This window comes from Condylura cristata, unplaced genomic scaffold, assembly GCF_000260355.1.
Source record: "Condylura cristata isolate star-nosed mole 26May11 unplaced genomic scaffold, ConCri1.0 scaffold00020, whole genome shotgun sequence".
Taxonomy (NCBI): Eukaryota; Metazoa; Chordata; class Mammalia; order Eulipotyphla; family Talpidae; genus Condylura; species Condylura cristata.
Genome location: NW_004567121.1, coordinates 9,233,978 through 9,254,845, shown reverse-complemented (window position 1 = coordinate 9,254,845; position 20,868 = coordinate 9,233,978). Strand labels below are relative to the sequence as shown.

The 20,868-nt window shown below is 34.2% G+C and overlaps 1 protein-coding gene across 1 annotated transcript; it reads right to left on the bottom strand.

The window, feature by feature from the left end:
* Window positions 1-1,637: 1,637 nt before the first annotated feature.
* Window positions 1,638-19,690, bottom strand: SLC5A7 (solute carrier family 5 (sodium/choline cotransporter), member 7). The gene is made up of 8 exons (XM_004686197.1): window positions 19,513-19,690; window positions 14,760-14,873; window positions 13,575-13,730; window positions 9,625-9,773; window positions 6,238-6,381; window positions 4,539-4,692; window positions 3,206-3,423; window positions 1,638-2,264 (listed from the first exon to the last, which is right to left on the bottom strand). Exons 1-8 carry the CDS (start codon window positions 19,688-19,690, stop codon window positions 1,638-1,640), a joined length of 1,740 nt encoding a protein of 579 aa, XP_004686254.1.
* Window positions 19,691-20,868: the final 1,178 nt, after the last annotated feature.

The following is a 20,868-nucleotide window of genomic DNA, read 5'->3' as shown; positions in this document are numbered from 1 at the left end:
AAATTATTTAATTTTATATTTTGAAAATTATCCTGTAAATTTAATTCATATTTAATAGCAGAGATTTATCTGATACTCTTAGATAATTATAATTTAAAAAATAAAAATAAATTCTAGATGTACAACTTTTATACTTAATATTACATAGAAAGTTAATGTCACTTTGTCTCTGAATCTTAAAAAAGCAAATATTTTTGGAAAGAGTGCTTTAGTTTGAATAACTTTCAAACTTTCTTAACTGATTCAGTGCTTAGATAATTTTGTCAGCTCATCGGTTCACTATGCTTTTATAGACACAACTCTTATTATTTCTAATATTTAACTGGTAGGGAAAACATTTTAAATTCCAAAATGGATACCAGCCATTACACACATGCTCTCCCTCTCTCTCTCTCTCTCTCTCTCTCTCTCTCTCTCTCTCTCTTTCTTTCTTCAACTCCAGAAAAGGAATAAAATAATAGTTAATGACCAATCTCATGAAAATTAAGTAAACACCAAGTGTAAAATTGATGGCTTCTTCCCTTTTAGGATGTATTTCTACTTCTTCATTTTAGAATTCATTATATACATTTTATAGTGGTGATTCACCTAGAGTCTAAGACTAGCTTATGCAGGAAAGTATCACAGTCCACTCTCTTGACACTAATTACTAAATTTTGATGAATTTGCAAAGTTGACTTTTATTTAATCAGTTTTACATGAGTGCAGTTTCTCATTAACCTTAATTGGTACTATGTAACCACCTTACCTTTCATATGGCTTGTTTTCACTTCCAATACTAATTTGAATAGTAAACCAAGATGTTACCTTTCTTTATCATGAGGCAAAATTTCATAAACTTCAAAGGAAGATGAAAACTTACTGTTCTTCACTTTCTGCTTAATGGACTACTAGATTTATTGCTATAAGCTTGCTAATAATCATGCCTTTCTGCTCCAGGTAAAAGTCTCAATGTATATGGCAGATATATACACACTCAATGCAGACCAAAGATGGGTCCTATTTTCCTATCACTTTGCCCATAAAGAAATGTTGCCATATATTTACTGGATTTGCTTTGTCTCTTGCTCAGATTAATGCCTGTTACCACTAAAAGAAAAACAATTGCATATTTAGCAAATGTTATAGATAGGAACATGAATGGAAGGGTTATTCATCACATCAAGACAATCATCTGTTTAATAACTGTAGCATTCATTGGAGTGACAATGAGTGATTCTTACAGCTTTGGTATGATAATTAAACAAGACTCACCTGTACATTAGCAAAGTTTGGAGTAAGATTATTCAATTCCCTAAGTGCTGTCATATATACTTTATCATAATAAAAAGGTAAATACTCCATTTGGTGGCCTGTTGTTTGAGTGGAGCTTTAATAATTTGGGGTACTTGGTAAAACTATCTGGAGTCAGAATCAAATGAGGATGAAAAATATTGATGAGTGAAAAAGTTGTTGCTTTCATAGTTTTTTCCTTCTAGCTTGGCTTGTATCTGTGCGATTGTACTTTATATGGACTTTTGTCCTCCTGAATGTTGTCTGTATTTTAAATATATTTTTATATGCTTCAAATCATTCTTCCAGGGCTAGCCAGTTATAGTGCCTGTTTGAGAAAGCAGTAATTTATTTAGATGTGGTCATTATAAATTATCTTCAGTCCCAGATCCTTCTGGACTGGAATCAACATCAAGAAAGGCCTCTTTATTGGTAAAAGTTGAGCTGAGAGTTATGCTCTGTCGAGGCTTCACAGGTGCAAGTTCATCTAATTTAATATTTTCGTTTTTGACTAGAATTGTCTTATCCATGTTTTCTTCACTGTGCCTTGCAACAACAGCATCAAATACATCTAGTTTTGGTGGCAAGGTTCCACTTTCAAATAGATATTTGGCTAGATAAGAAAAACAAATGTTGGATAAAAATGAGGTAACCATAGCTAGGGTTTTAAATGGGAACTTCTGATTATATATACCATCCTTATCAGGGTAGTAACCAGGGTAAAAGATTAAGGGCTGCAGGTACAGGTATGGCTCCCCACCAGTTATTCGCAGGAATAGGCCAGAAACATAACCTGCCACAGCTCCATATGTATTGGTTCCCTTGATGAAGAGCACACAGAGCAGCTGTGGGAAGATGATGATGTACACGAGGTCTGAGCTGAGGTACCAGAGCCCATACACTGTCTTTGTTAGCAAGGCCATGGCTGTTGCAGAAGCTCCAAACACAAATATCGTGATTCTCATGACCCAAATAATTTCCTTGTCTGATGCCTGCAAGAAATTGCAATCATGTCAGATTTTTACCCAGTTTACTCCTGTAAGTGAAAAATGAGATGCATTTCTGTGTTTTAAAGCTGGCTTAAGAATTCCTCTGATTTTAATGGTTCAACCTATTGACTAAGCAAAATTATTCAGAATAAGCTATCTAGCTGACAGCCCTGAGTGCCTTTGGGAAGGTTTATGTGAACCACTTGCAGGGGCAAAGTGGTTTTTTTCTTTCCCTTGAAGGAACAAAGGTCAGATGAAGTTGCATTATATAACAGAAGAATAATACTATAATAAAACTTTACATGTGTCAAAATAGTCCTAACATCAGAGCCCTAATGTCTTTATGGCTAATTATCTTACAAAGCAAATTTTGCTAACTATTACCTAGAAAACTCCATGTAAGGCAAAGTTTTATTCAAGGAGGAAGGTGTAGAGGGGCTAATTGTCCCTTGATAGTGAACACAATATTATGCTGTTCTGTACCCACTCACTTAAATTAAAAAGTCAAATTTACAAAGACAGATTTTGTAGATAAAGTGAAGAGTCTGACAGATGTTACACAAATACATGAAATAACTTCCCATGTTCTGCCTCTACTAGCATTCTCAAGTTTCTTATATTTAATGCAACTCAAAGTTTTTCTAACATATTTTAGGTTTCATTACTCATTTTCAGAAAAGTAGAAGTTTAAATTATATCAATAACACTGCGTATCTTGGGATGCAGTTATATTGATTTGTTTCTTTCATTATTAATATGAATAGCAGCATTAAAAAATTCACTTCCAAAATAAATAAAATTCATCATTATTTAACCTGTGTGCTTAATCAAAGTAAGTCAGATGTTATATAAATATAAGCATATACTGCATAGTACATACACAATAAATAAAATGATGAAAATAACAATCATAATAAATTGTGTTTTAAGAAAATTGTTCTTACATTTTGTCTGAATGAAAGCTGATATATATTTCGAGCAAACATTGAACTTGCTGATAAGATAGAAGAATCTGCTGATGACATTACAGCAGCAGAAACTGCACCAAGACCAAAGAAAGAAATGTACACAGGGCAAAGATACTGCAGGACAATTGGTAAAATCATGTCTGCTTCTTCTTTAGTCTTGGGATCTGGAAACCCATATGTAGTCTGGTTCCAATCTGTTGAATAGAAATAACAAACATACAATAACCAGAGAGCCATATGTTATTTATCCTCTGGGGTGGGTGGGTGGGGGGTGTCATCCTATTAACTAGGTAGCTTTTGGAGTGAATTCAGAATGTATGAATTAGTCTAATCAGGCAGGATGTTTAATTAGTCTAATTAGGTATGTTAGCCTTATTAGGTGGGAAATACATATATACTGGTCAAGTGAAATTGTCTCTTATTGTCCTGGCTTCTAATCTGTTTTGGATACATCTTGTCTTATTCATGAGATCTCCATAGAATGTGGTAGTGAGATACATATTTTTTTTCTTCTGCAATGTCATAGAAACAAATGTTTTTATATTGAATCAGGTTATTTCTTCAACTCTTGGGAGATGTGAGAGGACATTTGCTGTTGCATTCCTCAGTTATACATGAATAGATGGCTTAAGACCAGAGTAGGTTATCATCTACCCTTTTCCTGGATATGAGCTTGGGGGCTTTCTCAGCATGATTTTTCTGTCAGCTAAATTCCAATAAACTCATTTATTTATTGGAATTGGGAGGCATGCTAGACAAGGACAGGTTCTTTTCATTCAGTAAAAAGTACAGTTCTGAGGCTGAAATTTTCAGGGTATTTTTGTACTCTGTGATAAAAAGAATTTTAATACAAATTTATCTTTGAATACATAGCTTCTTGGCTGTTTAATTTCACTAGCATGTGCTGAAGCATACAATGCAAACTCTAAATGTATGTTAGTATAGTTCCCTTTTTATTTGTTTAACTTCTGTATTATCTTGATTATAGGAGTGATTTACATAGGATCCTACCATTCCCCATTTTCCATCATAATTGCTCAAAGTCATGCTTTGGTGAAACCAATTTTGTAGTATTATCTGAGATGTTACAATATCAGAAATAACCACCAAGAATGTGTACCTAATTCAAAGAAAAAATAGGCTTTCCTATTTGTTTTGCTGTTCACAGTTTTCAAACGCACACACCCAAAGTATGGTCTGATATGTTTTCTAACTACATAAGAGTAACAGGAAAAATGGGGGAGGGAGGACAACTGGATTCTAATTGATAACCTGAATGAGTTAATTAGTAAAATTGCAAGAGATTTACCTGTCGATGCACCAATAGCCCCAATAAGTATGGCTGGTAGAGCCATAACTAAGCACCCAAAAGCTGCAAGGATGGACAGCACTTGAGCATAGGTAGCTGAGGATGAAGAGAGAACCCTCTGGAAGTAGGCTTGCCATGGGATTCCACCCAGCGTCTGTATGAGAACCACAACATTTCAGAATGATTTGGAGGCTGTCATTGCAATTTGGAGCGTTAGGTGTTTTTAAAATAAAATAACTTTTGGTTGCTTTAGGGGAAAAAATAATAACACAATACAACACAACACAACAAAAACAAACAGACAATTATAAACCAGAGACATCCTGCAGGGATGGGGGAGGGGTCAAAGAAGGGAGGGAGGAGCACTGGGGACTATCGTGATGGTGTGCAGGTGAATTTGGGGAGGACATTCTGAGGGGACACCTGTGGGAGGGTAAGTAAACATTGTCTAAAAAATGAATAATGATTCAAAATATATATCAATTTAATTAAAAAACCCTGTTTCCAAATTTTTTTTTTAAAATGAGGTAAAATGAAAGGTGCAATGCTCTATCTCTAAGTCATATAGTTTATAAATCAAATATGAAAACTAAAGTGTAATGCAGGATAAATGAAGTTGGGGTCTTGATTCTCTGATTATCAACAAATTGCTCAATTTTTCTGGATCTCATCTTCTCCATGTAAACATAAAAATACCTTCCAGGCAGGTATGGTTACACACACACATGATATTTAATTTGTTTCTGCACTCAGTTCATAATAGTGAACCATTCCAGAAGAATTTCAGTCAACACATTTCTTAATAATCTTTGGGAAAGAAGCTCTCCTACCCTGTAGAGGAAACATTTGTTTTTATGTTTCTACCTTACCAAGAAACTTTTTATGGGTACAGACACAACTACTTTTAGTGCTAAATTTAGCAGTGAATCAAACCACAAAGCCTAGTCACAAAATGTGGCCCCTGTAAAGAAGAAGCAAAAATAAATAATTTACTGTTAATGTTGACATTAAATATAATTTATTTCTTACTGTGAAGCCAAAAACAGTGTTTTATATGTAACCCATCCAATTATTAACATCACAAATGCTGGTATTTCATTTTGTATTCTCCTCTTCTCCCACACTGTAATGTCTTAATTTCTTTTGCGTCCCTCCTCCCTCCTGGCCCTGCCAATGCTTTTGCCCCAAGATCCTGCTTTCCACACTGCTTCCTAGAACTTCATTCTTGGCATTTTTTGAGTGACAGCTCCTTCTCAATGTATCCTATAAACTAACAGCTAACATACTAATTTACTTACTTGGTGATTAGTGACTAAGTGAGTTACTATTTTCAGAAGAAACTAGTTTTAATACACTTATATCTGGTGTAAATTAAAACTTTCAGATGGCTGGGCTCTTAGATTGGGGGGAGGTAACTGGGAATGGGGCACAGTGTTCCTTAACTAGTTCACAAAAGCAATGTAGGCACATCTTACATAAATCCAGGATGTTGTCCCTTTGAGCACACATTTGTTCTCCATGTTGATGCTAGTCCGTCACCACAACACAGTCAGTGAGTGCCTCTATTCTTCCAACAAAATTTAGTCAATTCAGAGATGGACATGAGTCAGTAAGTGAAATTTATAAACATTGCAATGTTGAAAATGCATTTGACTTGGGAACCATTAGATTGCATTCTCCAGATAAAAGCATCACTTACCAACAACAGAAAACTGTCAAGCCAAGTGTAGACTTCCGATGATTCAATGGTACCCAGCCAAGGCTTCTGGTATTTGACGTGCACAGCCGTGAACCCAATGTCACTAACTGCAGGGTGTGATAGTGCAAAAGGGACACTGATCCACTGTAACCAACAAGTGACAGTAAAGGGTTAGTTTATGATTTTTAACTGTCTACTATATGAGAGATTCGCTGACCTATTTTTTTTTATTGACCACAAAGGTCAGTCATTTCTTTTGTAGAAATCATACCTCTATGCCATGCCATAAAATACTAATTAAAAAATTAAGGTAACACAATGTCTACTTCTATATTTTATTGTACCATGCCATATCAATGATAGGAGCAATCACTAGAAACCTTTGAGAAGAAAGCATCTGATTTTAGAACATTTAGACACACACACATTTAATATTTAAATTAGGAAAGGATATACATTCATTAAAATTACAAGGAAAAAGCTAATGAAAAAATTGGTGGGTAAAAAAATCTTGGTACAAAAAAGTATTATGAAGAGTGTTTCAACTCTCTTATATTACAATGATGATAAAATAAATGAGATTAGAGAACTTGAGAGGATGTGGTTAAATTAATTGATTAAAACATATTCATGTATTCAGACTACTTAATAGGGCTTTAGTTAGATACCATCCCACACCTGTGAAGATGACCCATGTTGAAAAGACTAGTAATATATCCGTGTTGGCAAGGATATGGAGTAAAGTGAAGTTTGTGCATTGCTTGTGGGATTGCAGACTGGTGCTGCACTTTGGGGGAAGCAGAGAGGAGTTGTCTCAAAACATTAAAAATGGATCTGCCAGGGCTCTCCCTGGTGGTGCAACATAAGGTTAAAGCACTGCATTATGAAGCTCTCCGAAGCCACTGCAGCACTACAGCCACTGCAGTTCAATCCCCGGGCAGGGAGCTGACCCACATGGTGTGGCAGACCTTTCCTGACCCACCCGCTTCTCCCCTCAGCAGTGTACTTTATCAGTCTGCCTGTTCTTCTCCCCACTCTGTCTCTGGAGAATCCTTTCATCTACTACACCTTTGGCCTGCACCCCAATTCTGTAAGCATAAATAAATAAAGCTTAAAAAAAAAATGGATCTGCATTCAACCTGGTAATTCCATGCCAAGGCATGTACTCAAAAAATTCAGAAACATTATTTGAAAAAGGAACTAGCTGTATTTATTGCAATGATATTTATTATAGCCCAATTATGGAAACAACCTGTGTGCCCCAAAACAGATGAATGGATCAAGATGTGGTATATATACACATGGATATTTACTCAGTGATCATAAAAGATATACTCATGCTATTTGTGGCAACATGCATAGAGCTAAAAGGGTTAATACTAAGTGTATTAAGTCAGACAGAGAAAGATAAATACCACATGGTGTCACTAATGTGGAAAAACCAGGAGTAGAGTAACTAAACTAAGAGTCATATAAAGATAAACTTAAAACCTAACACTTGAAAGCTGACTATAGAACTGGAGCATCCAGAGTGGACAGAAGTTTGGGGAGAGGTAAGATCAAAAAAGGAAGGAGGCACAATGGAAGAAGTCCACAATGGTGGACTGTGGATGTTGGTTGTATTTTGATTGCAATACTTGGTGGGGTATCCAGATATCATTTCAATAAAAAAAAATAACTTAATTAAAAATAAAATAAATAAAAATTAGAAAATGTAAATCTCCCTGCCCCACAACATCAATAAACAGACTTATCCCACAAGATTGTCTTTCTTAGAATACCAAGAAATTAGTTATGAGATCTGTCATTACCAAACCTTGACTCCAACACTCTGAACAGAAATGTTTTTTAGGAATTTATGCTGATACTAGGGAAAAGTCATAATTTCTGTACTGCCCACTTGTTTTTGTTCATGTAAAACAAAAATGTAGAAGTGCTTGAGTAAATTAAATATTCTTGAATTTAACTAAAATGTGAAAGAATGAAATTCCAAGTAGTATAAGTAAAATGTCTAGGAGAAAAAGAAAAATAAATTGACTAAACTAATTTTAATTGTAGCCAGTTTTTTAAAATTTCCTTCTATATATTATTAGAAATGATAGAAAGTAACAAAACAAAAACATTTGTGTGATTCTTCAGTTTTCATTTCTAAATTTGTAATATAAAACTTGAATAGCTTTTTATTATTAAAATAAAGAAAAAGAAGGTGAATCAGGGTGTTTCTATCATCTATGGGAAAGTAAGTCCTAGGTTGCCCTGTCCTTGGCCTTTGTACACACATGTTGTCCCTGTAGGATACACTACTGAGATAAAGTGTATGCGCAAGCCCACTACAGCTCTTAGCACAGAGTGGACACACCATTTTATATTTCCTTTAGTATATCTTTGGTGTTGAATATTATTATATGTATAGCTACACTTTCACATTTACTTATTTAATTTTATTTATTTTTTTTAAGATTTATTTATTTGTGCATACAGAACTGGGGTACAGGCCAGAGGCTCAGGGGGCGGTGAGAGGCTTCACCAGAGACAGAGCGGGGAACAGAACAGGCAGATCGACGAAGTACACTGCTGAGGGGAGCAGCGGGCGGGTCAGGAGAGGTCTGCCACGCCATGTGGTCACCTCCGGGGCAGGCGGGATTCCAACTCATGCGGAAGCGGCTTTAGATTCTCAGTGCTGTGCTTTAACTCGCTGCGCCACCAGGGAGGGCCCATTTTCACATTTTAAGATGTGAATTTGCAAAGGCTTACCTCTGACTAAATTGTTGACACATAAAGTTGCTCATAATTATGCAGTACTTTTTACCTAACTTACACAAGTCATGCATAATAATCTTTCCAGTCATATATATTTAAGCCTTTTTTGGGTTTGATTTTAGGCCCCAAGTAGGTGAAACCCACATTTTTTTCCTACAAGACAAATTTTATGTCCCATGAGCACAATCTGAGAAAAGTGTGTTGTCTTCAAAACTTAAAAAAGGTCACATGTAAATTTTTTGATGTGAAGTAAAAGAAAATCCAAAGCTTTCTAAAAAGTAAACTGATGATAGATACATTGTCAAAATCTAACAAAGACACTAGAGATTTTCATCCCATTAACTTGTAGAGAAATCAAAATTTAAAAATAGTATATATTTTACTGTGTATTACTCATAATGGAAAGTAATATTTAAATTAATTTTGACCGAGTTATTATAAAATGTCTCAGTCTCTTCTACAATAGGATAAGGAATAAAAAGAATATGAAATAAAGGAAGATAAAGGAAGATAAAGGCTGGAGAGAGAGCACAGAGAAAAAGAGAACAGAGATGTTAAAGGAAGAAAGTAAGGGAGCGAGGGAAGGGGAAAGTGAGGAAGAGAAAGCTCAGTGAATGGTTCACTTACCAGTCCTATGAAAATACAAAAGAGCTGAACAACATCAGTATAGGCCACGGAGTAGAGGCCCCCTACTAGGGTATACAGAATGGCGATGAGTGCAGAAACGATGACAGAAGCATGTACATCAATGTCAATGATCACACTGATAGTGGCTCCTGTTAAAAAGCAAAGAGGACACTGTGGTCAAGGTCTGAAGTGGTTTCTGCACCCTATGCAAAAATATGTTGAAAGTTCAGGGATAGTAAATATTTTACTCTATTAAATATGAAATATATTGTATGATAGTAGAGTGAATTTTATGTTGAAAGTTTTATAGTTCAACAAATTGGAGATGCATATACATATACATATATATATTTTTATTTATGTAAGAATTGATGTGTTTTTAAAAAAAACTCCTCCTTTCTGAAATTAGTGCTTGCTAACTTAATTATGTGAGCACATCCAAATTATATGATGTGATTACAACATTCCATGCAATATGATAAATATAATACTATTATAAGAACTTGGAATAATTCTGCCACCTGCTTGAAACTCTGACTTAACTAAACATAGGCAATATATTTGCTCACATCCATGAGAACAGCAAGCCTATTTGATAAGCATTGTCGATTTCCACATTTTACAATTCATATTTATTTGCTAATTTTCATTAACTCTGATGCCTCTATCTTTTCTTAGAGGACAGATAGTATAAGGTATCAAGGTTTTGGACAAATTTGTAGGAGAAAATAAAATTAGTAAATTCCATCTATCAACTTTTTATCTTTCAGGTCTGTGAATAGTCATTTTTATTTTTTTTTAATTGGTAGATCATTCCAATCATATTCCTATGAGCTAATGTACTAAAGAGCTCTGAGATTTCAATATCATGGTTTTAAGTAGGCTTATCATCAGAATTTTAAAACTGCCTTAGAAATCGAAGTTATGTTTTCCTAACTTATGGTTTTGTTATTGAGTTTGTTGATGTCTGTATTTCCAGTGGAGTTGTGAGTGGTAAGGATGGTTGGATCACTATAGCTTTTGAACTGGCAGTTCAGAACTCACTTCTTGCTTCACAAACCCTTACCCCATCATTTACAAAAGCTATAGTGTTTATATTTCATATTTCAATACAGTGATGATGTTTGCTAGCATATCTATGATTTTTTGAATTATTAATTGAAACCTTGCATTCTACTATCACTTCTCAATTGCATGCTAATAATGTATGTAACCCAATGAAGATGAAAATCAAGTTATCCCAAAGAGCATTATAAGATTTTGGTCTAAAGTAAAAATAGACAGTACCAATTAAAAAAATTATTAGTGTTTTAATAACACAGTGAAATTACTTTATTAAGTAAAAACCAATTAATAAAAAGAAAAGTTTGACAAGGACTTGTGGGGTCAAAGAAAAAGGAAAGAGATAAATTATTTACAAGCGACTTTGCATAACTGAACAATTGTTGTGTTGGTATTTAACACAATTTTCCCTGTAATAATATCCTTTGTGTTGAAAATTTATCTGAAAATCTTTGTCATTCATCTCTCTGATTATTCTTTATTTTCCTAACATTTTAGTTATATATTATGAATTATGAAATACCTTATTTTTTGAAATTTGTCTTATTTTTCACAGATTAGTAAAAATCTAAATTTCCACTACATCCATCTTAAAAAAGTAAGGAGACTATATGTGATAGAAGAAACATCACTGAATGGAATCCTAAAGATTTGGAGTTGCTGCCCGTTGGTTGTAACTCATGATTTTAAAGAAATCACCCATGCTTTATATCATTATTAAACTGAGATGAATTTTACCTCTGAGTTATGTCTTAAATAATTCATTCATTTGTAGTGAATCAAATCAATTTTATACTCCCAGTTTTTCTATAGAACATTAGTCTACTAATTCATTATAAAAATAAAGTTATAAATACTCACTTAATCTGAACTGTTAGAAGCACAATTATATATTTGTTTAAAAAGCTGTAAGGATGTTTTCTGTTTAGACCAGATCGCTTAAGAATCTCCTATGTTTCAGTGGTACCTATGCACATTCATAGTCAAGTTGCAATAGTTCTGACATTTGTCTAGTTTTAAATATACCCATTTATTTCAAGTAACAATAACTTTAAATTATGCCCAAGTATTATTTTGAAAAAAATAGTTGTTAAATAAAAATACACATTCAGTCTTAATACCAGAGCTTGGAACAGCAACAGCAGTAATGTTTTCATATGTTTATGTGTGCTTTTGTAAAGGGAGAAACAAATACACTTTACATATATATTGAAATACATACAGACATATACCCCCCCCACACAAAATGTAACTATTTGCAGTAAAGCTCTGAGTTTAGCTATTATATTTCATATTTAGAATACACTAGAAATATTAGTTTATTAATCGCATTCTTTCAGGGCTTTGTTATATAAATCAACTTTTTTTTCTTCAGTGCACGAACATTTTACATTCTGTTAGATATTCAGCCCACTTCTTTTTTTACATATCAGCAGGTAGCTTGTTCTTAAGAACATTTTTGCTTTTGAAACCAACTGCTTCTTAGCTAATGAGAACAAGTTTAGAAGGAAGCTTTATTTGTACATACTATTTCATTGGGATCTAGTGCAGTAGTAGTTGTAGAGAATTATTATCTAGCAACATTTTTAGTGAGTTTGTTACAGTATTTTCTAACTATCAAAATCTCTTCATCATACTTCTCCTTTTTTTTACAGTTGAAGTTCAAGAAAATATAAGATTATAGAGGAACATGAAAGAGAAAGGAGCAAAAGTTAGTATAACTATGATGTTACAGAAGCCAGATCTGATAGCACTATTACAGAAAGCAAGTTTGTAGTCTAGAATATTTCATACAAAAGAGAATTAATTTTATATTACTTGTGTTCTGATCAGAGTCTAATTGTAAACGTTAGCCTTTTATTTCCATTTGTAAGAAGTGGAGAGTAAAATATGTGGAGGGTGAAATGTATGGACATCTTGATGCCAAACATTGACAAAGCTCACTGAGGAAGGTTGTGGAACTTCCACTAGTGTTGAACTTCAAATAGGAAGTTAACATCGGTGGATGGTTTAGATTTCCCTTGATCAAAAGGGAGCATATTGAGCCTGAAGGACTCCTACTATTTCTTGTTTTCTAAATCTCACAAGTGGGTGAAGATTCCAAAAGCCAAGGGCAGATTGTCCTTAACATTAAGTGATCTTGGTGGTAAATAAGTCCCTAAAGTCTCCAAGTTCATTTCCTATTTCTCAAAACATATCCACAACCCAAACTTTATTAAGTGATGGGGTTACATTCAGAACAGAAGATTTTTTTTTTCTTGTTGGAACAAAATACAGCTATCATTGATTCATCCATTCATTCGTTCACAAGGCACACGTACCTGCCTTCAAAAAATGTATAATATCTTTTGTGAGGTTAGAAATTGGACTTGGAGTAGGTAAATAAGCAAATAATTATACAGAATGTTAGGTCCAATAAGAACAAAATTTAGATGCGTAAGGAAGCCCATATGTAAGACATCTAGCATGTTCAGGATGATTCCTCTGAGTAAATGATTTCTAAAGGAGGACTTGAATGACACTTCCTAGTTAAGTAGCGGATGTGAAAGATGGAGTGGAAGTGAGTCCAAAACAGAAGGCACTTAGATTTGTACGTGAAGAATAACAGATCTGAAAGGAAGGAGGATGGGAAACGATGAGAAGTGAGAACCAAAACTGCAGTCATAAGCATCATTAAATTTTCGTGTTGTTTTAAGCAGTAACAGGACAAAATCAAATTTGCAGGTTATAAGGATAAGTTCGACTAGCATGTGGAACTACAACCAGGGAGAAGGCATTAATCCAGCGAGGGAAGTTGGGGGTAGGCTGGCCTGTGACTAAAGAAAGTCAAGTAACATCTGATCTAAGCAGAGAGAGTCAGCTAGAACAATTTTTTCTCTAGTCCTTACCTAGGGCCGAGAAAATGGCTGCTGCCCAGAACATTTCGCCCATGAGTGCAGGAATAAATAGGAGCCCACCCATGCGCTTTCCGTAGATCTGCTGAAACGGGTCTAACATTGTCACGTATCCCCTGGAACGCATGGGCTTTGCAAAGAACAGACCACCTAAAGGAAATTGTTTTTGAAAAAAATAATAATCTTTAACAATCTTTTACTATGCTTTAATTTCTTAAGGAAAGTGAATATTTTATAACACCTTTATGTGTTGTGAGCCATTCTGAAATACCTTTGAGTACAAAATCTAGAAATATTTAACAACCAAATATAATTTCTCAATACATTCATGTTTGTTTACATCTAGTGGTCAATAGATTGGTGTATCTGATACATTTTGATTGAAAAACACAACTGAATGTGGCACTCATTACAATAATTGAAATTAAGAGAAAGATAAATATGGGATGGTATCACTAATATGTGGACCATAGAGAGGCTAAAATAAAAATCAGATAAAGATAAGCTTAAAGTTGACTACAGAATTCTTGAAAACTGACTGTAGAACTGAACGGGGTGGGGAGGGGACTTAAGACCAAAGAGGGAAAGAAAACACAATAGACTATGGTAGCAGGTTGTGTTCTATATTTGATAGTGGTTGTACTATGTTGGCAATACCAGCTGGGGGTATCCAAATATTACCTTAATTAGAAATAAACTTTGAAAAGTAATAATACATTGTAAAATGTCTTCATACATTTGTCTCTCAGTATAGATTCAGTCATTTTAAATAAACACAACATAGTAAAAGTACTTTGAGTGCAAAAAATAATTAGGAACTTTGTTATTTAATATTCAGTATTCTTTTTTAGTTTGACTTGAAAAATGAAACTTTGGTACAATCAAATAGATTCATTTTTAATGCTATATTATTTTTGAAAGAAAAAATGTTAAGAAATTCACTGCTTTGAAAGTTATAAAAACCAAGAGGCTGTCTCATCCTTTTTTTTTTTTTAAAAAAACATATTCCATAATTAAGAAATCAATTAATCTAAGCAATTGTATTCTACTACTGAGAGATTTCTGGTAACAATTCTCCAGAATAGTTATGCACATTGTTTATTGTTATTTCATTCATTACTTATACTCTGAATTTTTAAGTTTCACTGAATGGTCACTAAGTTTTGAAGTTTCACTTACCTAAAACCAGGCTAAGAGCATATCCTATTGGTGCCTGAGCCCAAGCTAGGCCATGGCCTGGTACATACACTGCTTCAGCTGTTCCGTTGATGTAACCACCTCCAACCCAAGTGGCTGAAACAGAATGAAGAGTGAGGGAAAGACACTATCATGTTCTCATACTCTAAGCACAGTTAAACACAGCGTCTGGTGTAAACACTGAGCACAGAAATGGGGCTCTGTAGTCTGGATTGAGATAGCCCGTGAGTTTAAAATACACACTGGGTTTCAAAGACTTATTGAGGAAAGTAAATGTAAAATGTCTTAATAACAGTTTTTTTATTGACTACATGGTGAAATGAAAACACTTCCAATGTATTGAGCTAAATAATTCTACTATTTACATCAATTAATCTTTTTCTTTTATTTTTTAAAAATGGCTTATAGAAAATGTATAACATTGCATTTAGGGTTCATATATTTCTGTTGGACAGTGTTGATCCAGATGTTTTGTACATTCATTTAATCATGAATAATTTTAAGGATGTATATATATATATATCACATATATATGTATATGTATATATATATCACATGTATATGTATATGTATGTATGTATTATAGTCTGATATCAATACAACATATATATGACTATTTCTATCCTCAATAGTATTTTCAGCCTCCATAACATGGGGTCAAATGTGTTATTTTAAGACTTTCCTGGCTTTTTTTTAATGAATTATTCATTTGTTGTAAGTTTATTATTTATTTTGCATAGAGGGACTGGGGTACAAGCCAGAGGTACAAGGGGTGAGAGGATTCACTGAAGACAGAATGGGGAGCAGAACAGGCAGATCTACTGAAATACACTGATGAGGGGGGCAGCGGGTACTAAGGAGAGGTCTGCTGTGGGATTGGACTCAGGCCATTGGGGTGGGCCTTCATGATGGCAGGGTGTTCAGACTTAACCCCTAAGCCACCAGGGAGGCCCAAACCTTCCTATTTGTTTCCATTGTTCTTTTTACACTCATTATGGCTATTTCCTTCAAGAAGTGATGTTTGATGTGTGTGTGTGTGTGTATGTGCATGTGTATTAGTGGCCATGAATGTATGTGCTTTTCATTAGCGTCACTCTTAAGCATTCTGAATATATCAGATTCTGGCAAATCTATTCTGTACCATAACTAAGTCACACTTGCTGTCTTAAATTCCTAAGAGAGAGAAGGAAGGAAAGATGATAATATATATTTTTTTCCTCAGGGTATTTAATAAGTCTTTAAATTATTTCTTCTTCCCAAACAGCTAATGGGCATTTAGGGTCTGCATGAGCTCTAAGAAGAGTTTAAATTGTTGACTACATATCAGCTTGAATTTGTTTTCTGATCTGAGTCTCTTAGTAAGATATTCTCTTATAGAATAACAAGTATGTCTTCTTCAGTTATAATTATTTTTTTTCTGTAACATAATAGCTCCACAAGGGAGGTAAAGGATATACATTTTTCTTAAGTAATTTTGAATAAAAGAATCTAAAAGCTACCATTTTCCCTGAGAAGACAATATAATATTTGATTCTTGCTAAAAAAAAAAAAAAAGGCTAACAGAATGCTTAAATCTTTACAGTTTATATCTTTTTAAGGCTATATTAACACACTTAAAAATACTCAAAAGTATGAAGAATGGAATTGGGCAAGAAACATCAGACATGAGGATTCTAGAATGTATGAACCATTTGGGAAATAATTGACTGAAAAATGCTCTAAGATATCACAGAATGTCAGTAAAATAAGTAAAAGTCTACAAAACTATCGATGACAAGTTCTTTTTTGTTGTGTTCAAACCACAATGTATCTGACTTTTAATTCAAACACAAATCAAAAAACAGAAAATGTTTTTGAGTCATACTATTTTTGAAAGATTAATACAAAAGGAGTTTCTTGCAAAGGGATTTTATAAATACATTTATAAGGAAAGTTTCTGTACAAAATCCTAAAATTGCTGAATACATACACAGGAGCTACACTGATCCACATGCTAGTTTTTACATGGGTGTGACAAATAGTAAATGCTATTATTTGCTTTTATTATTTTAAGCGCCGCTGAAATTTTAATGAGTCTCCCTCCACTTGGTAGCTAGAAGACATGAATCCTATAGGCACAGAATCTGAGGCCTGATCTTCCTGGAAGGCAGCTGGACTAGTACCAGTTACACCAGAATGTTTCATTGTACAAGATAAACAGTCTGATGGTCTTACAAGCACAAAGCTTATTTGTCAATAATTTTTTTTTTGGCAATAATTTTTTATGATGTAGGTCTCCTTTCTCAATTCAATAAGATACCTGGTGTCCAAGTGATTACAAATATAGAAGTGAAGACACGACTACTAATTATGATTAAACATAGTTCCTTTTTTACCCATCTATTCTCTTTGTGCATTTTTATTTTCAACCTATTATTTATAAAATATATGTAAGGTTCTCCCTAGTGGTACAGGGGTTAAAGTCTTAGCACTACCAAGCTACCCCCAGTCACTGTGACCAAGTTTGACCATATCCCCAAGTCAGGCAGCTAACCCACATGGCGCAGTCTCTTCGGTCTCCCCCCTGGTCCCCTCCACAGTGTATTTTAGTAGTGCCACCTGTTCTGCTCCTCACTCTGTCTCTACTGAGTCCTCTCATACCCCATCCCTCTGGGCTACACTCCAGTTCTTCTATGCAAAAATAAAAAATATATATACAATGAGTCTGATAAAGTTTAGATAAAAACATTCAAATTTTAAATGAATTATGATATTGATTAAGGTTCTTGACAGTTCTGAGAGGAAAAAAAGTCCTTGAAAACTGATATTGACCACACTACAAAAATATAATTAAAAGTTTTCTACACATTTTAATAACCTGTTACTTAAACGATTATACTAGATGATTAAAAATATATCTCTTTTTGACTTTGTTTTAAAAAGAGATATTATCATTCTGAACACTGAACATAAGAAATGTAACATTAACCTAGAACAACAGAACATTATAGTAATTTACAGTGAACAAAATATGTTTATATTCAACTGCCATTTATTCTTTTTATCAGTCCTCTGAGTAACATCAGAACTTTTATGGTTTTATTTTCTTCTCATTTTACTTGTAATAAGAGGAACCTAAAGGGAATGTGATCACAATATTTTTATACACTTCAGATACCAGCATCACCTCTAGATCTTTTGGGAAATGAAGAAATAACTGTGCTATTATAAAAAAAAATGATAATATAAAATTATATATACTGTTCATCAAGGAGAGAAAAGAAAAGAAAAATATAACAACATTTCAATAAACTTATGTGCAGATAGGTTTCTGAATGATTCTTATTCTTTGTATTTACTTTTGTATATTATGCATCATAGAAAGTATTTCGTACAGTATAAATTGTTCTATATATGTATGTAATCATAAAAAATGAGAAATGGAAAATTATAAAAGATGTCTTTGCAAACTAGACCTTTATAAAGAAGTAATAGAAGAAATGCTAAAGGCTGGCATGTGGCACATAGGGAGCAGCTGCCAGAAAATCTGGGCTTGGCCTTGACTCTGGTCCATGTTAACTTGGTAGCTCTGATCCCTGCTTATCCCAAAGCTCTTTTATAATGTCATAAAAATCAAATGAAACAATGTATAGTTGGCAAAGAGTTAAACAAACATGAAAAATGAATATCTGAAAAGATCATATCTATAGTCCATAAATTTTTCTAGGATGTTGTAGGTCTCAGATCGTGAAACGATGCAGTCGTCACAGGTTGGCTTAGTAAACTATTTGATATAGTGAGTGGGATATTGTAAAATAGCCCTCTGGAATGAAGCTGGGCATCATTTTGATGTCATTTCTAGTGGGATTCCGTATCCAATGGACATTCCGAATTCCTGTTAGAATGGATTATGTTGCTAATGTCTAAAATCCTATGGAGACTCTAAAATAAATTAACATTAAATTGAATACATATCAATATTTAAAACATAATTCTCAATGATGAAGAGGAATATAAAATATAAAAACTCAGTTTAAACAGAACTTCTGGACTTAGGAGGACAGATATATTGGCTCTTCCTAGCCACAGAGGTTTAAAAGGGAGAAGACTGAAAATGGTGGCTGAGGGATTTCTGTTCGGACACACCCTAGCATTTTTCTTTCATATCCATGTTCCTGGCAATTTGCTTTTCCCCCCATTACTGTGGATTCCATAAAATGTGTTTGTCTACCTATAAGGAAATTAGTTTATTAAGTGGGAGAATTAGGTTTCAACACAGGCCATTGATCAATTTGAAATCGTGTTGCTTCTAAATCAGTTTAGTCAGATTTAAAATCATTTGGTATTCATTGACATTCATCATTTAAGGCAACTCAAAGCCACAACTTAATGCCTATATTAATGAACATGATATAATACTGACTATCGTATTAATTAATGGAATGAGTAACTTGTAACACTACAGGCTTTTGTACATTTCCCTTTCTTTTTACTCTGCTTCTACAGATTGACCAGTCCAGATAGCTGGATTTGTTTCACTGGTATTCTGTACAGTGATTTAATATAAAATCATCTTGTTCAAGTACTGAGTGGAAACAATTTTATTTTTGTTTCAAAAAAGTTAAATAAAAATTAAATTAAAAATACAAGCACTGGCCATAAAGAATCCTTAAGTGCCAAAGAGTAACATTTGCTTTGTCACTCTAAGCAGCTAAAGAAGGGTGGAATGCAGGGAGTGGGCAGCATCTTAACCTACCTGTCATGGTGAAGCCACCCACCAGCAGACCAATGTCTCGGCCACCAACTATTATGGCTTCGCTGCGCTCTTCTGCATTGCCACTGTTCTTGGTTTTCCAGGCAGCCCATATTCCAACCAGCAATATTAGAAGGTAAAATATGATGATTGCTATCAGTCCTTCCACATGGAAAGCCATTTTGATCTAAGGATCAGGATTGTTCTGCAGCTGGCTACTTCATTAAGACTTCTGAAGAAAATACATTATTGCATTATAAAAACAGCCAAGCATACATAGGTAGCCAGGGATAAACCAACTGGCTCATGGGAAATCCTGTGCCATTTAAAGAACAAATACATTGAAACCACATGTTAAACCAGTAGTTACCTACAAGGGTCCATAGTATCATTCTATTTCTGTTTAACAATTTAGCATTGTTGATGTTTAAAGAAGTAGAAAAAGGAAATGCTGTTTAAAACAACCACAATAATTTTGTGTTTATTATCTCAATTTGGAATTAACCTTATCTTGTATTTTAGCTTAGTAACTGAGTCAGAAAATCAGAGTATATATATTTTTGTTTTCTGGAAATAATTTATAAGTCCATCTAAAATTATTCAGTAATATGTGTCTCATAAAAGACTACTCTGAAAATTCTAACATTCATTCATCCTTCCATCCCTTATTTCAGACAGTTTCAGTGAACGATTCTGAAAGTAATATGGCACGCAATATCTAAAAAAATATTTAGGAAAATCAATTTCAAAACCACATCAATTCTAATTTTCAACAAGTGCCTGTGGTTCAAGTTGCTGTAGCTACTAACAATATCGTGTTGTGAAAAGGTCCACCCTCTTAATCAACTCTTCTTTCCATCTATTGTCTTTCTTCCTTTCAACTCTCCCACATCCCTTAATAGTAGATACAAGAAAACAATTTAAAAATACATTGTCCCTGAAAAACATAAAAGAGGGTCAAAGGTATTAAAAAGAAGACTTAGAAGATAGGTACGTAAAGGCTTAACTTTCTGGAATTCGTTTTTCTGCTTTTTTTTTTTCCTCTTCGTGATCATAGCTATCTTATACACCCCAAGACAAACAAGTTGGGGGGAGGGATTCAGGTATTTGTGCAGGCAGGTGGGTAACAGACCTTAGTCTGAAAGAACCAGCCTCCCTCTGTTTCCAGAGAAGCAAAACAAGCAAGATGATCTGGGTGAGCCCTTCCTTTGTGAGCACCCCAACAGGGAAGTTCTTTCTTAGGCCACAGCCGGTCCCCCAGATGTTCCTCCTGCAGGCTCCCTCCGCCCATCTCTGGAGCCCAGACTTTGTCCCTCATGTCCCAGACTTTCCAACCGTTATCACCCCTAGAGAGAATCA